Consider the following 16,880-nt stretch of genomic DNA (forward strand, 5'->3'; position numbering starts at 1 on the left):
AAACTAAAGCCTTTGCTCTCAAGGGAGAGAAGGGGCCTCTCTGGGCCTCCCCTGGGGTAGGGATCATTGTGAGCATAGGGGCCTCAAGAATTCTCCTGTGACAGGATGGTGGCTCCCTTACCAAGGGGCTCTAGGCACAGGGTTCCAGCTCTGCATCCTTAAGACCAGAGTCCAGTATTGGGATCTTGTCAAAGACCAAAGCCATCTGATACACTCGGAGCATGGTATCCAATCCAGAAAGTACCCAGAGTGCCTACTGCACACCAGCCTGAGCCCTCCTTGACTTGGCAGAGTTCAAGATTAGGATCCTGGGGCTGCGGCTTATATGCAGGGCATGCTGGGGCTCTGCACCACTCTCAGTGTCAGTTTCTGGATCTATTAAGTGGGAATGATTTCATGTCTGTTTCCTGATGGGCAACTACTCCGGACCCTCCGAGACTGCCTGAGAAGAGACCCCTGGCTTACTGGCTGAGAAGGTCAGGGCAAAAAAGGCTGGCCTGTGTAGACTTTTCTCAAAACAAAAAGGCTGGCCTGTCTCCACTCTTATTCACATACTTAAGGTAATGCTTCCTGGAGAAACACTGAAAGCCACCTACTCCTATTCGCCCAAACTGTCTAAGCCACTGGTTTCAAACTGCTCCACAGTTCTGTGGAGGGATCTCAAGGGCTGCAGGGGACTGGGGGATAGAGGAGCAGAGAGGGCAGGTAGGGCCCCCATCCTCACTTCAGCCAGATGGCAATGCTGGATTCCCAACATTAGCAAAGCAAGGATACCAGTAAAGAAAAGAAAAAGAAAAAAAAATTTTTTTTAAGAATTAATATTTGATATTTAATAAAAACATGAAATGTGGTTTATTGCATTGTAAACCTCAATACTTCACCCTTCTAAATATCCATGCCCTTTGCCATGTGAATTTGAAATGGCTCTCACCAGAGTCAAAGTCTCTTTTTCCTACCCCGTGAATCCTGCCTGGACTTATGACTTGCTTTGGCCTGTAAAATGCAGGGGAGTGATGTTATGCTAGTCCCAAGGCTAAGCCTACAAAGGCCTTATGTGTTTCTGCTTTCTCTCATATCTCTGCCATGACCATGATACAAGCCCAGGACAGCCTGTTGGAGGATGAGAGGCACGTGGAGCAGATCTGGGTCATTCCAGCTACGGCCAATCTAGATCAGCCAACCGTCTGATGCATGAGCTAGTGCAGCCAAGATGAGCAGAGCCACCAGCCAAGTCCAGATTCCTGAGAATAAACGATTGTTGTTCTATGCCATTGAGTTTTAAGACGGTTTGTTACACAGCAAAAGCTAACGGATGCAATATCCATTATGGCAACAACAACAACAAAAAAGTGAATTCGTTAGGCTCCCTACATTTATTTTACACTTTGGTATTATTTTAACTTATAGTTGCATTAAGTTCACCATGATAAGTTCAATGCTTTCAGCTACTAAAAGTCTTTATCCAGCTCCACTCTTAATCTGTCTTATATATTTATTTCTGAATAAAATATTATGTAGAGAAAGCGTTTTCACTGTTAACAAAGAGTCTAAAGATCACTGCAGTTGATTGGCATGCTTTCCAGATGCCTGACACTCAGGAAAAGGAAGGAAATTGCTGAGAAACATATGTGGGGGGAGTATGGACAGAGACTCAAGAAACCAGAATTCTGGATATACTTCATCTGGTACCTGAATATACTTGCTTAGGTGCATCTAGAAAGGGTCTGAACAAACTCTCTCACCACAGTCAGTACCAGTGGCCCTCAACATGAAAGGAAATTAGTCCTGACCCCATGTAGAAGTCCCTCACAGATATTGCTCCCTAAAATGCTGCACAAGGGCAGACACCCACCTCCTTTTGGCTCCCCACCTTAGTTCTTCATTTCATGCACACAATAGTCACATAACAAATACCCACCAGGTGTCTCCATTAATAAAATATAACTTCCAAAAGGAGTGGGAGGATGGAAGTGCTGTCAGGGCATGAAGGCTCGGAAAGTATTAAACAGCAGCGGTGTGTGGAAAATTAATCCTTTTTCTTTCCTTTCTTCTCTACTCCCACCCCGTTCCCTCAGGATGCAGATGCAGACATAGGCAGGTGTCAGCAGGAAGTCTGTTTACAGCTCAATGAATGAGATTTTAATGAATCCCCGAAAGAAAGGATGGGGAAGGAGGGGCCACCCCACAGAACATTTTACACATGCCCTATTAGTATAAAGGCCCTTTTGGGTGAAATTTACCCTTACCAGACTAAAGGGGGTGCAGGAGGGATGCTGTGTTCCCCAACTCCCTTCAGAATGCTGAGGGGACTCTCAGGCACCTGCTAGCCCTTCAAGCCAGGCTGAGTTCCACTGAGTTCTTCTAAAATGCCATGTTTTCTCTCATACTTGGACTTTTGCACATGCTGTTCCCCTACCTGGAACTCCTTTATCTCTTCTTCTTGCTCCTCCTTCACCTGTTCTCAGCTTACACATCACTTCTTCCAAGAAGTCTGGGCTAGGTGCCTCTCCGTGTGCTCTCATGGCCCACTGTGATTCTGCTACAACAGCCCCTTGAAAACTGGAGTGTGTTTGTTGGTGACTGGCTGCTTGTTTGTTTGTAGACCCTACTGGACACACCCTCATGCTTTGGTTATCTCTGCATCCCTGGTGCTTAGTACCGTGCTTGATACCTGGTAGGCACTTTGTATTTTCTAATGAATCAGGGGAGTGAGAAAAGGAGGAGGGGGAAGGGTGGGAGGGGATGAAAGAGAGAGGGGGGTGGATGAACATATCCGCTACCTTGCAACTTTTCAGCATTCAGGAAGCCTTCAAGAGCCTTGGGACTCTCTGGAATCATGAAGTTCTCTCTTATGATGTTCATATTCATAATCTAACAATGCCTAGGCATCTATCCCTGGCATGTCTGAATAATATACTCATGCTATTCATAAAAAGTAGATCTTGTCTGGCCAGAGTCTTACCAGCCGACAACAGAGATTATAGAACATTCAAATGATCTTTAGCAATGAGCTCATTCAAAGCCCCTATTTGAGCAAGAGCCAGGAGAATAATTTCCCCAGGTCACCTAGTTAAGTGCTAGTGTTAAGAAAACCTTTACAGGATTCTGAGCTGGACGATATGGTCATTAGGGACCAAAAAATCTGAACAAATGATGCAGGCATTATATATATATACATATATGCACACACACACACACACACACACAATGTGTGTGTGTGTGTGTGTGTGTGTGTGTGTGTGCATATACACACAGGGGTAAGGCAAGGCTGTGATTCATACCCTCCTCTGACTTTGCTTAGTGCTTTACAGTTTACAAAGCTTTCCTGTGCATCTCATTTGATCTTACTACCACCTGGTGATGGAGGAAGTGTAGGGTTATTGCACCCATTTTTCAAAGGCGATAGCCAGGGCCCAAGGAGGTGAAGGGCATTGCCCAAGGTCACACTGACATTGAGTATCAGAACAGGACGCTGAACTGCATCTTCTGCCACCCGACCCAGCACTCTGCTTGTGGCTTTGTGATAGCTTCCCCATGATGGAGGGAAAAACGGACTTTTCAGAGTTTCTGAATGTGCATACAAAACCGAAGCCCGTCTGCTCTGCAGCCTGACTGTTCATTTGTTGGACCCAGCATCCAATCTGTCATGCATATTTGGGAAATGAATCCAATTTAAAACCCAAAAGTAGTGAGCAAAGACAGGGCTTCTGAGTCAAAGGCATTTCCATGGGAAATCAGGCTGACCTCCCGTGAGGGGACAGAGACCGTATGTACAGCACATAACTTCCCAAAGCTCTCTGTTTATCATCATCTTTTATTAATGAAAGAAGTTTTATCAGTTACCATTTTCTTTCTCTAAGAACACTGTGCTCTGGTGAAATACTGCAGAAACAGAGGCACAGAGTGGTCAATACAACTTGCTGGAATCCCACAAATTGCTAACAAGAATTAAATTGGAGGCTCTCCTAAGGAAGACTTACCTCCTTTCATCAAGATTTCTTTTCATTTCATAGTTTTTCTCAAGAGGGGTGTGTGTTTTCTTTTAATAACCTGGATTTTTAAAAAAATATGTAAGATTACCAGGTCCTTTTTTAACTCTTTAGGGGCAAGCCATTTTGATCAGAGAAGAAATAAAATTCAGTTCATAGAAAAATGAAGTATCATAAAATACTCACTGTTCTTTATCACTGAAGGAAGGCAAAGTAAGAAGAAAAAGAAAAAAGAAAAAAGCTTAGGAAAGAAATCTCATAACAATACCAACACTATCTGATGCAACAACCACACAGTTTAAATTATAAAAATGACCTAATTCCTTTCTTTTTCAGTTATTATTACTTTATTTTAACACAACTAAAACAAGGCTGCTGAGATATAAGGTTGTAAAATCCATAACTTTCACTAGCTTGGTTAGATGATAGTTGAGCTTATCAATTAGCTGAGCTCATTATTTCTGTATTTGGATAATAGGTTTGGTACTAAAGAGAAATCACTTAATGGTAACATGGCCAACATCATTCTCGGTTTCTGTTGTTTTGAACACTGGGAGGAAAGGAGCACGCTGAGGTTAGGGTGATGAACCCTGAACAGTAATTGGATGATCCTAAAGTAGCACTTGCTATGCCCCAGTTTGGGGAAGCAGTTTCTGCCATTTTAGAAAGGGGACCAGCATCACCATTTACAAGGTGTGCAATCATAGGCATGTCATGTTCTCTCTCTCTTTTTTTTTTTTTCTTTTTCTTTTTTTTTTGGTCATGTCCTCTCTTTATGCCTCAGTTTCCACCTCTGACCTCTGATACTTTCTAGTTTGCAGACTTGAATGCTATAGAGAAATATCAACTTTTAGAGACTAGTATTTCTCCCATGTATCTCAACATAGAGAGTTGAACCACTGCCCTCCCCTCGCAAGAAGCAGATACATTTTCACTTCTTTCAAACAATCACAATTGTGTTTCAAACGCCATCATTCGATTCAAGGAGGCTGAGAAAGGAAGGCATTTGAAAAATCACAAAAGCAGGAAGTGTATCTGGCTAGCCAGCAGTTAATTAAAACTAGATTTCTTAATTTACTGGAGAAAGACATCAGAAATGTCTGCATTAGCATATCGCCACTGCAGCAGACTAGATAGCATGTGTGATGACTATAATTCATCCATTAGCATTTATGGGAAATAATTTTAATATCTGAAGAAAATGCAGTAGCAATCAAGCCAGCCGGATGCATTCAGAATGCCAAGATGTTTCCCAGCAGTCCAGGAGCACTTTAATGAAACTGCACCCAGACTGTTTGAATGATTCTAATTTAATTGTAAGGCAAATTGTTTGGCTTCATATTGACTAAAGTGAACTGTGATGGATGGGATTTTAATTAACTGACATTTCTTAAATAAAATAAATATTTTGCTCCATTCACCCTCCAGGCAACTGTTTATCTTTACAGAGACACAAATTTGGCTGACGGACTATTCTCCACAAAGTAAGTTTGGCTTTAAGAGGACGTCATTCGAAGGGCTTGGCAAACTAGAATTCCTGTTTGAAAAGGAAACCGAAAGAGTTCAATAGCGTCTTCAAAACTGAGAGATGAATAGAACTGGAGGAGGTTTTAGGTAGAAGTAGCAAAAGCTTCAGAGAATGTAGACAGACCAAATATTCAGAGAGACCTTTCACCAAAGTATAATTAGGCCCAAGATAAATTAGAGCAAACTTCTTTAATGCAGTTCTGGGATTGCTAGAAAGTAAGGGAATTCTCCAACCTGCTTCACCTTTCCAAACAAATAAACAAAATAGATTTCATCAAAAGAGAAACTTTCCTCTTTAAAAGATTCTGTTATGAAAAAGAAAAGGCAAGTCATAGATCAAGAGAAAGTATTTGCAAAATGTATATCCAGCAAAGGAGTTTTATCTACAATTTATGAAAAAATAAAACTTGTGAAACTTAGTGACAAGAAGATAAGTAACCTGATTTTACAATGGATGAGAGATTTGAGCAGACAATTCAACAAAGAGGTTATATGAATGGCAAAATTACATAAGATGTTCAACATCATTAGTCATTAGAGAAATGCAAATTAAAACCACAATGAGATACTACTATGCACACATACTGGTTAAAATGGAAAAAACTGATCTTATCAGATGCTGGTGAGGTGGTAGAGAAGCTGGAATGCTCATACATTTTTGGTGCAAATTTTAAATGGTACAGCCAGTTTGGAAAACAGTTTGGCAGTTCCTTAAAAAGTCATATACATCTGCCATGTGACTGACACATTCTGCTCCTAGGTAATCACCCAAGAGAAATCAAGGCGTGTCTACACCAAGTTTTATTTGTACTAGCCAAAAATTTGGTAATAACCCAAATGTCCATCGATAGATGAATGCATAAACAATTGGTGGTATATCCACACAATGAAACAGTGTTCAGCAATCAAAAGGAAAAAAAAATCTATTGATATGAAAAACAATACAGATGGATCATGAATGAATTATGCTGAGTGAAAGAAGAGAGATATCTCCCCTTCTCCAAACAAGTATGCACTGTATGATTCCATTTATACAAAATTCTAAAAAATGCAAACTAATTTATAGCTACAGAAAGATTAGCAATTACCTAGGGATTGATGGGGAAGCAGAAGGAAGGGGGACAAGGAAGCTTTTAGGATGGATGGATTCGTTCATTACCTTGGTTGCTGTGATAGTTTGCATGTATACGTGTGTGTTTTAAATTATCAAATTCTACTTTAAATGTGCACTGTTGGAGGTATTATATTAATTGAACCTTTATAAGGCTTTTTTTTTTTTTCCAAAAAGAAAGCCTAACAAATTGAGTCCCACACAGGCAGCTGTGAGCAGTAAGCCAGTACAAATACCAGCACTGTCTTGCAGAGTCTGACCTTGAGCTCCTGACAAGGTGTCAAAGCTGCATGTGAGATGTCCCACCCCACACTGAGCCAGGACCCTCAAGAGGAGCTAAAATCATCTTGGATGATCACACTGACTCCTGGCAGAACCAAATGCAAATCTCTTTGAAGAAAAATATCCTCAAGGTAGATCTTCAGGTTTCTCACAAATTTAGTTCACAAGAAAAAATTACCAGGTGTTCAAAGAAACACATCATGATGAGTGATCAAACCCATAGGAATGCTACACAACAGACTTAGACTGTCAAGGACTTCAGGCAGTGGTGTGCTGGCAAATGTTTAACAATCGACTATTTGGAGAAAAAGCCCCACTGTGGCTGATTTCGTGTGCCAATATGATGTCACAGAATGCAGAACTGGCAAGAACTGCACCTTTATATAGTATTTCACCACGCAGGTCTGATGACCTATATATAACATAGAGAATAACAAAATGTAGTAAAATAATTAAAAAGTGATTTTGAGTATTTATATCCTTTGTGTTAAATATAATTTAAGTGTAAAACTATGTAACTTAATTTTTAATAATGGCTGTGTTTAGCTGGCTGGCAAAATTCCTGAAAATTTAACATCGCTCTCAGGAGCCACTACAGTACAGATCCAGCACACCACTGACTCAGGGATAAACGTTCCAGGATACAGAAGTGACGTTACTTTTATGTGAAATTTCCCAATTTTTAAATGATCAGGTCAAAAATAAAAAAAAAATAGGGAACCCACTTCCGCAAGTCAGAGTCAGCTGGTAGCCTGCCAGTTTGCAACTTCTGATCTAGTCTAGCCTTTTTATTAGACTGATGAGAAAACTGAGGCCCAGAGAGGGGAAGAGATTTGCCTGTGATCACACAGCAAATTAGCTCAGATCTAGACCCCAAACCAAGTCTGATTTTAACCACCATTCCTCCAGCTACCTCTACTTTGGAGCATGGAGCTCAGAATTTAATCTTGCTATTCCAACCTTGCAGTGTAGTAAAATAGCATTTTAGGAGAAGTTTCTATAACAAAACTCCCACTGGGGTCCTTTTCCCCCAGTCCAGGAAAGGAAATTCTATTTCTGTCCCTGCAATTCCTTTCCTCCTTGAAGTGGAGGACTATCATGACCTCAATGATCCCAACACATCACTTCCAAGAAGACCCAGTGACTTACTTTGATTGAAGGGGTCGGTCACTGGGACACACCCAACGGCTAGAGCTGGTGCTGAATACGGTGTCAGTCATGGCAGAAGGCCGGTGCTCCTGGAAAACAGTGACCCAGAGAGGACAGTTAGTCAGCCACTATTATTTCTCAAGTCTCTATTTCATGCCAGAAATGTCTGTAGACCAGGGGGTACAGAGAAGAAAGGGAATTTCACCCAGCTCCTCCGCTTTCCAGACTGGGAATTTCAGGACCCAAAGGGAAAGTTCGTGCTGGGAAAACTCACAGCCCCTCGTGGCAGAAATGGATCAGAGCAGAGAGCTCCCTCCCTTTAAGCCACTTTCACCTCATTCACTGACTCAAGGCCACAGCAGGGGGAGAGTCATAGAGTTCTTAATTCTACTGGAGGATGTCATCTGACTCATGTACCCGTCAACTTGGCCTTCGTCAGGCCAAAACACTTATGTCTCAGAGTTTTGAGGTCCCAAATCCTGGAATCATCCCTGATTTTAAAAAAAAAATACTCTGCACCCAAGCCATCAGAAAATCATATTGGCTTTATCTTCATAACAGAACCAGAAACTGCCCACTGCTTTTTTCTGCCTGGATTGCTAGTACGCCGAGCCAACCCACTACTAACCCCACATGCTTAGTACAGGAGTCTCCTCATTGGTCCCCCTGCTTCTGTCCCTGGAGCACCTCAGTTCACGCCCCACACAGCGACCAGGAAGATCTTCGCCAACATAAATCATAGCTTGTAAAAACAATACCACCGCGGTGAAACGGTTACCATTATAACCCATCAATTCCACTAAGTATCTACCCACTCAGGAGAAATGAAAACATATGTTCACCACAAAACCTTGTATGCAAATGTTCATAAATGCCCCCAAAGTAGAAACAACTCAATATTCACCCACTGGTGAACGGATAAATGAAATGTGGTCTAGCTCTGCAACAGACTATTACTCCACCATAAAAAGAATGAAGTCCTGAGACATGCCACAAAGGATGAACCTTGAGGGAAAGAAGCCAGTCACAACAGGCCTTGTATTATATGGTTCCATTTATAAGAAATGTCCAGATAGGCAAATCCTCAGAGACCCGGAGTAGATTAGTGGTTGCTGGCATCAGGGGGAAGGTGGGGAAGACTGGGAGATGATGGCTAAAGGGTTCGGGGTTTCTTTTGGGGGTGATGAGAATGTCCTAAGATTGATTGTAGTGATGACTGCCCAACTCTGTGAACAAACTAAAAGCCACTGTATCAGCCATTTAAATGGGTGAAGGGTATGATATGTGGGTTATATCTCAAAGTTGGGAAAAATGACACTGCCACTTTGGGAAGCTGTTTGACTGGTCTCTTAAAGGTAAACATTCATCTGCCATATGGCTTAAGAGTCTCCCTCTTAGGTATACACCCAAGGGGAAGGTGTTCATGCTCTAAGACATGTGCGAGAACATTCATAGCATCTTTACTCATAATAACCAAAAACTAGAAACAATCCAAATGCCTGTCAAAAGAGAGTAGATAAATAAACTGTGGCCTATTCACAAATAATTATGGTCTATTCTAATTCACAAACAAATCGTGGTCTATATTCCGTAAACTGGTCAGAAGAACAGACAAACTCCTGATGTACACAACAACGTGGATGAATCTCAGACATTACGTCTAGTGAAAGAAGCCAAGAACAAGAGATTATGTTTTTTGATGGTATTGACATGAAAGAACAGAGCTATTTGATGGTGACAGAAATCAGAGCAAACCCATCGCTGACTTGGAGAGGCCGGAGAGGGCCTCTGTCAGGTGAGAATGTTCTGTACTTTGAGCCGGATGGTCATTAAACAGGGATGCACATCTGCAAAAGCCACCAAGCTGAACACTTCAGATCAGTGCCCTTTATGTCCTTCCCTTCACTCCAAATAAAGTAAATCAGCTTGTGTCACTCACTCTTTTGCTCAAAAGTCTTCAAGGGCTCCCTATTGCTCCTAGAAAAAAATCTAAACTCCTTAGCATGAGCTTGGCTTCTTGTGATCTCCTTCTCTCTCACTCCTCATGCCCCCTACTCGGCCCCCCACACCCCAGGCTCACTCCCACTTGCTCCTCCCTCTGCCTGCAACTCTGCCTGCAAATATTTGCTTGGCTCACTCTCTTCCTTTGTTTAGGGCTATTGTCACCTCCTCAAGGAGTCCTCCCTGATTGCTCAATTTAAAACACCTCCTTCTCCATCTCCTCTACTCTGGTTCCCTTTACTCTGATTTCTTTTTCTCCACAGCTGTTATCCCTTCCCAAATTTATCATGTCTTATATTTATTTGCCTAGTGTTTGCATCTCCCTGCTAAGATGTAGGCTCCTTGGAGGACTTCTGTTTGTTCGCTGCTTAATCTCCAACACCTAGTGCAGCACCTGGCATGGAGAAGGCACTTAATACATACTTGTTGAGTGCATGAATGTGTTTCTCCATCAACACTACACCCAGGTGAATTTATCCAGGCTGATCTCTCTGAACCTCTCCTTCCATCTCCCCTAGGTCTAGCCAAAGAGTAAGGAGAAAGAGACCATGGAGATTACACTTAATTTATTTAAAAAAAAAAACAACTTTGGAAGGTGGATCACTGTGTCCAGTGGGTCTTAATTTCCCTGAAGGTCTTGTTACAACACAGCCTTGTTTTCTGGGAAGTGGGACAGATGAGAAGTTGGGAGGTGAACAGGGAGAGAAATCTTTCCTGTGCTACAGCCTGAAGAATTATTAAATCTTCAGGTGGGTGAAGCTAGAGGAGAGGAGGGCCAATGGTTGGACATCAGGCCCTTTACAGTAAAGTCATTGCTTCTCCCCTGTGTTTAACATAATCTTCCCAGATTATTATCACCATTTCATCCTTACCACTTTGAACACGGAAAGGAGAGATGGCTTCCAGTGCAAAGGTAATCTGCCAAAAACCTTAATGTCGTGTTATCACCTGTGCCAAGAGCTGAGTGAGGAGCCCTGGGTCCCCCCCTGGGACCCCTGCCTCATGAGTGCCGAGAGCCTCAGTCCCTGGTAATCAGCTTCCTCAGCTGCCCCTGGTCCGCCCGGAGAGCAGTCATTTGAATGTCTGGCCTCCTGCTTTTCGTTTGAGATGAAACACGGCCCTTTGGGGGATTCCAGCGGGCAGGGAGGGCTGAGGCAAGGGTCCACAGCCCCCTCCCAGGAACTGTGATCAATAAATTCTGTTGCCCTCAAGGAAGAACCTGGCTACCCACCTTCTCCTGCATTCAGTCATGCACACCGGCAGTTCATTTCCTGTTAAAATTCCACCTGCAAAGTCCAAACTCACTGGCTGACGGCCCCATGGAAACAGTGCAGCTCCAACCCTCCAGGCCAGAAGCCATCCTGGACAGCACTGGCGACCTCCGCTTTGCCGCCAGGGCTGTCAGATCTCCCAGCACCTCTGGTCAACTGGCCTGGCCCAGAAGAGGGAAATGCAGAGAAAGGAGGTCATGTGGCCACAGGCAGACCCGGCTGGGGGCGGAGATGCAGGGGGGTTGGGGATAGGGGTGATAACAGACTTCATGCCGTGTATGCATAAAGTATCTCTGCAAAGAATGCACAAGAAACTGGTAACATCGCCTGCCTCTGGGGAGGGGGCCTGAGTGGCTGAGACTGAGCAAGGAAGGAGAATTTTCACAATATACCCCTTTGTATTGACAACCAGGTATCATGTTAGTTATTCAAAAATGAACAAACCCTCTTTTCATTGAAGTATAGTTGATATAAAATCTTATATTGGTCTCAAGTATACAACACAGTGCTTCATCAGTTACCCATATTATTAAATCCCCCCCCCACTAGTGCAGTTACTATCTGTAAACATAGGAAGATGTTACAGAATCATCAGCTATATTCCCCATGCTGCACTACCATCCCCATGACCAACTTATATTATGATTGAGAATTTTTGTGCTCCTTTTTCACCCTCACCATACCCACTCACCCACCCCAACCACCAGTCACTTGGTAACCACCAGTCACTTCTCAGTGTCTATGAGTCTCCTGCTATTGAACATTTTTTTAATACAATTTAAAAATAACAAAGTGCTTCAATGGCTGTCTGTTGCACATAAGAGTTAAATCCCCTCTGTGTCCTCAAAAACTGTCATGATCCTCTGTCTGCCACTCTCACTGTATCTCCAACTTTGCTCCAGTCACAGTGGCTGTCCTAGTCACCAAGCTTTTGCCTCTGCTCTTCCCTCTGCCTTGACAGCATCTTCTTCTCACTGTCACATGGCTGATTCCTTCTCATGCTCTGCTGGTCTTGGCTCAAATGTCACCTCCTCCAGGAAGCCTTCCCTGACTACTCTGAGTTACTTCCTTTTACCCATCCTGTTTTTACTCTCACTACATCCTATTTGTCCTTTAAAATACTTATCATGACTTGCAATTGTTATTTGTATTTCATTTGCTGTTTGTCTCTCTACCTATTCTGTAAGATCCATGAGAGTAGAGTCCAGGTCTGTGTTTATTCAACAGTTGTACCTCTGGTGCGTGCAGAGCCAGCTTCATGGGTCTGTGACCTAGGCAGTAGCCCAGGGCCCCAGGCATAAAAAGACCCTGTGCTTAGAAGGGCCCTACACTTGGCTTAATGCTCTGCTATATTCCTCTTGAAATCATTAATAATATTTGAATGAAGGACCCTGTATTTTCACTTTGCAGCCAGTCCTAAGTATGATATATAGTAGGTGCTCAATAAATTTTCACCCAAGTCATAGAGCTCAGTGGATGCAGTGGGCACTCAATAAATAAATCTGCAGGTAAATGGCAGAGCTGGGCTTTGTTTCAGATCTACCTGCCTCCACAGCTTGGTGCTACTCCTTAATGCCACCTGCATGTTAAACTGCCACCAAAACCCTGGCCCAAGCCCAGAAAAGCCAGATCCTAGAGCCCTGCCTTTCTTCCTCTTTGCATTTTGTTCTGCCTACCTCTCCCCTGGCTTCTGTTACTGCTGTTTGCTAAGGGATTGTGCCTCCATCCCCCCAAATCTGCAAGGTCTTCTGCTAGTTTTAGTTGAACTGAAAAACAGCTCTTAAAGCCCATTTAGCTTCAGAGCTATAGCAGGTGTCCAAGCATGACTGGATGGGGCTGGGCTGGCAGGGGCTGTACAAGCCACTTCAGGGCACTGTAGGAACCCATGTGAGCTGCAGCTGTCTGCATGGACTTCAAGGCCACGGTCAGTCTCTCAGCCCCAGGGTCTTGGAATAACCCAGATGCTTCGTAAGAGAACCTGCAGCCACCAGCTTGGACAGCGCCCAGTCAGTGCCATCTCTCTGCCTCTTCTCCTGCCCCTCCCTTTTCCTCAGAGTCCAGCCTATCACCGCTCGATTAGGAACCTAGAAAAACTCACTCAAACTATCTGCTGGGATGAAATGCAACTTATACTAAGGGCCTTAAATGGGGGTGGTGTCGCCGGTCAGAGGGTGGGCTCCATGAACAGGATCCTGGCTGAACATATGTTTTGTTTGGCCCGTGCAGTATCCTTTAAAATCCTTGAAATCAAGCCAGTATTTTTAAAGCCACAGGATTTAATTAAAAATACAGTCTGCCAGCTTCTCTTGAGAAATAAGAAGAATCAAAAAATATTTACTGAACATCTATTACTATGTGCTAGACACTGTTCCAGGCACTGGGAAAACAGCATGAAAACAGACAAACCCTCATAGAGCTTATCTTCCGGTGGGCAAGACAGACAATAACCCAACAGCAAGGCAAATGTAAAATGTGTCAGCTGGTGATGAGCACTTTAGAGAAAAATACAACTGGGAGGGGGGATTGGTGATTGAGAGGAAGTTTGATTTTAAATAGATGGTTGGAGGAGGTCCCACTGAGAGATGATACTGGAGCAAAGACTTGAAGGTGGTAATGGACTGAGCCATGTCCACACCTGAGACAGAGCATTCCAGGCAGAGGGAAAAGCAAGTGCAAAGGCTCTGGGGCAGGCAGGTGCTTGGTAAGTCAGAGAAATGGCAAGAAGGGTAGAGTGACTGGAGTGGAGTGAGCAAGGGGGAGATGGGTGGGGGCTGAAGAGCAGTAGTTGGGGTGAGGGGGTATCAGATTATGAGGACCATTTAGGCATCCACTCTGAGTGATGTGGGAGCCATGGAAGTGTTTTGAGAAGTGAGATGACTATGTTCTATCTTGTCTCAACCATGCGTCCATCTTTGACTATTTGCCAGGCTCTTAGGGTTCCTATAAACCCTTGCTGAGGCAAGGACACTGGGCCAGAAGAGAGAAAGGTGGTGGTCTCTTGCCTTGCCCACCAACCTTGAGGGAACTGAGTGGCTCTCCGCTTGCCTTCCCATCTTGCCATTCCAGCCTCCCCCCTCAGAGCCCAGCATCCCTTACCATCCAGCTACACCCAGAGGGTGCAGGCTGCTGTTTGCTTCTCTCAGCTCCTAAAGCTAGCCGGGACACCTCCAGCTTTCCCTGAACCTAACCAAACTGGAACGGCAGGGCCTTGGCTCCTTCCACACTGAGCTGGTTGGTGCCCAAGACAAGGACAGAGACAGGCCTGAGACTGCTTGAGACAAAGGCACCTTCATGCTCCTGTTCTTGAAACAAAGCCAACTATCACCTCCACATGGTTCTCCCATCGCCATAGAGCAATAACAGCCAATTCTTGCCATGAACCTGCAAAGAATCCCATGGGACAGTCCCCATTTTACAGAGTTTTAAGGAAGGCACAGAGCTCATCCCCACTGCTTTGCAACTTCAGCAGGTGGCAGAGAGCATGCTGTGGGGTCGACAGTTGTCCAAGCTTCTGCAGTCACCCCATCATAAATCAGCCAGTCCCAGCCAACATCCAAGTTGACCACAGGTGTGAACAAGCCCAGCCAAGGTCATCCAAGTCTGGCCTAGACCAGAAGAACCACCCAGCTGAACTCAACCCAACTGCTGACCTACACAACTGTGAGATAAATAAGTGGTTGTTCTAAGCCAGTAATCTGTGGGGTGCTTCATTATGCAGCAAAAGTTGACTAATAGAGCAGCCCATTATTGTAGGACAATTGCTGGCTTTGGACTCAGAGTCCTGGGATCCAACTGTAGATCCCCTATTCGTTTCATTTTCTCTGATTCTGGTAAGTCACTTAGTCATTCTGGCCTTCAGTTTTTGCATGTGTAAAATGAGGATGCAAAAACTCCTGTTTTGTCATGCCTACCTTGCAGAGTTGTTGGAAAGAGCTGATGAGTTAAAAGATGCACAGGGACCTTATAATCTAAAATGCTTTTCAAGTACAAGTACAGTCAGTCCTTGACTCAGTGAAGGTTTGACTTACAATTTGACTTTAGAATGGTGCAAAAGTGACATGCATTCAGTAGAAGCTGTGCTTTGAATTTTGAATTTGGATCTTTTCCTGGGCTAGCAGTATGTGGTATGACCCTCCCCTGTGATGCTGGGCAAGGCAGTGAACTGTAGCCCCCCAGTCAGCCATGCAACAGCGAGGGTCAAAAATTGATACACAGAAAATCAATCTGTTTTACTTTTAGTATAGTATTCAATACATTGCATGAGCTGTGCAAAACTTTATTATAAAACATGCTTTGTGTTACATGCTATTGCCCAACTATAGGCTCACATAGGTGTTCTGAGCACGTTTCAGGTAGGCTATAATGTTTTGTAGGTTAGTTGTATTGAATGCCTTTTCATCTTACAATATTTTCAATTTACAATGAGTTTATTGGGCTGTAACGCCATCAAAGCTGAAGAAGGTATATATTAGGCAAGGGGATTACTGCTAATGCTATTGAGGATGGGGCTGGAGAACAAAGGTCTAAATTTCAGGTGTTTGTTTAGGCCTGAGTGAGACATTGCAGTGGATACCTGATTTTCTTTCTTGATTGTCTGGCATTTATCTTCCCTTTTTTGGGTATCAGCACCCTAATTTTGCTTTGGGGAAACCATTCTTCTCTCAGGATCAGTCTTGGTGACTCAGGTGGGACTCACCCAAACTGGTCCCTCAAGGTCAGCCAATGGCCATTGCTGGCCAATTAGTGTGCTATACCCCAGGGGCTAATGGGATTGGTTCAGGGACAGCCCATGACCTAATCTGGACCAATGAAGGCCTGCCCTAAGACTGTTGCTGGAGCTATATGGAAAGAGGCATTTTCTTTCAACTGAGATTGTTAAGCTGGTAAAACAGAAGCCAGCTGCTGTCACTGGTCACTTGTGTCACCACATGGGGAAGGACTGCCAAAGGACAAAAGTAATGCTGAGAGATGGAGAGAGACCGACACCTGATGGTGCTGCGTAATGCTGGATCCAGTCATGCCTGAATCTATCCAGGCCTTTTTGGCTATGATAAGCCAGTGTGTTCTTTCTTTTTCCCTCCTCAAGTCAAGTCTGAATTGAATTTTTGCCATCCCAATCCTCCTAGCTCTCTCTGTGTCTTCATAGACCAGCCACCTTGGAGCAAACAGGGATGTCAAAGGCAGCCAGAATTAGCTGAGGCCTGGGGAGAAATGTATCAGCCTTCAACCACCCTCCCTGGCTTCAGAGGCATTGCCACCCAAGCTCAGTCCTTGCAGGAGGACAGGAAACATTTGTAAAGCATCCTCACCAAGGCCTGCTGAGACCCACACTGACAATTAAAATTTAGTGACAATAAACAGCACTAATTAAAAGCAAAACTAAGTACTTAATAAGACAAATGAGGTGGTGGTATTAAAAGTCAGGATGAGAGAGCTAGCATTAATTAAAAACAAAGACTAATTTCTTCCTCTGAAAATGTTCTGTGTATGTGTGTGTCTGGAAAGGTTTAGATTTGTTAATGTATAAAATGCCATGGGAACAGATTATGG

General features: G+C 43.7%; 1 protein-coding gene across 3 annotated transcripts in view; it reads right to left on the minus strand.

Annotated features, from left to right (window-relative positions):
* The window catches only part of RPH3A (rabphilin 3A), a 90,226-nt gene that overhangs the window by 48,507 nt on the left and 24,839 nt on the right, over positions 1-16,880 (minus strand). For 2 of the 3 annotated variants that reach the window (XM_057491731.1, XM_057491732.1), the window contains one exon: positions 8,059-8,147. In XM_057491731.1, the coding sequence (XP_057347714.1) occupies positions 8,059-8,129 (71 nt within the window). In that variant the 5' untranslated portion in view covers positions 8,130-8,147. Of the gene's footprint in view, positions 1-8,058; positions 8,148-11,290; positions 11,466-16,880 lie in introns of those variants that run through there. The other variant, XM_036929412.2, reaches the window with a different exon arrangement.

Source organism: Manis pentadactyla, chromosome 14, assembly GCF_030020395.1.
Source record: "Manis pentadactyla isolate mManPen7 chromosome 14, mManPen7.hap1, whole genome shotgun sequence".
NCBI classification, from domain to species: Eukaryota; Metazoa; Chordata; class Mammalia; order Pholidota; family Manidae; genus Manis; species Manis pentadactyla.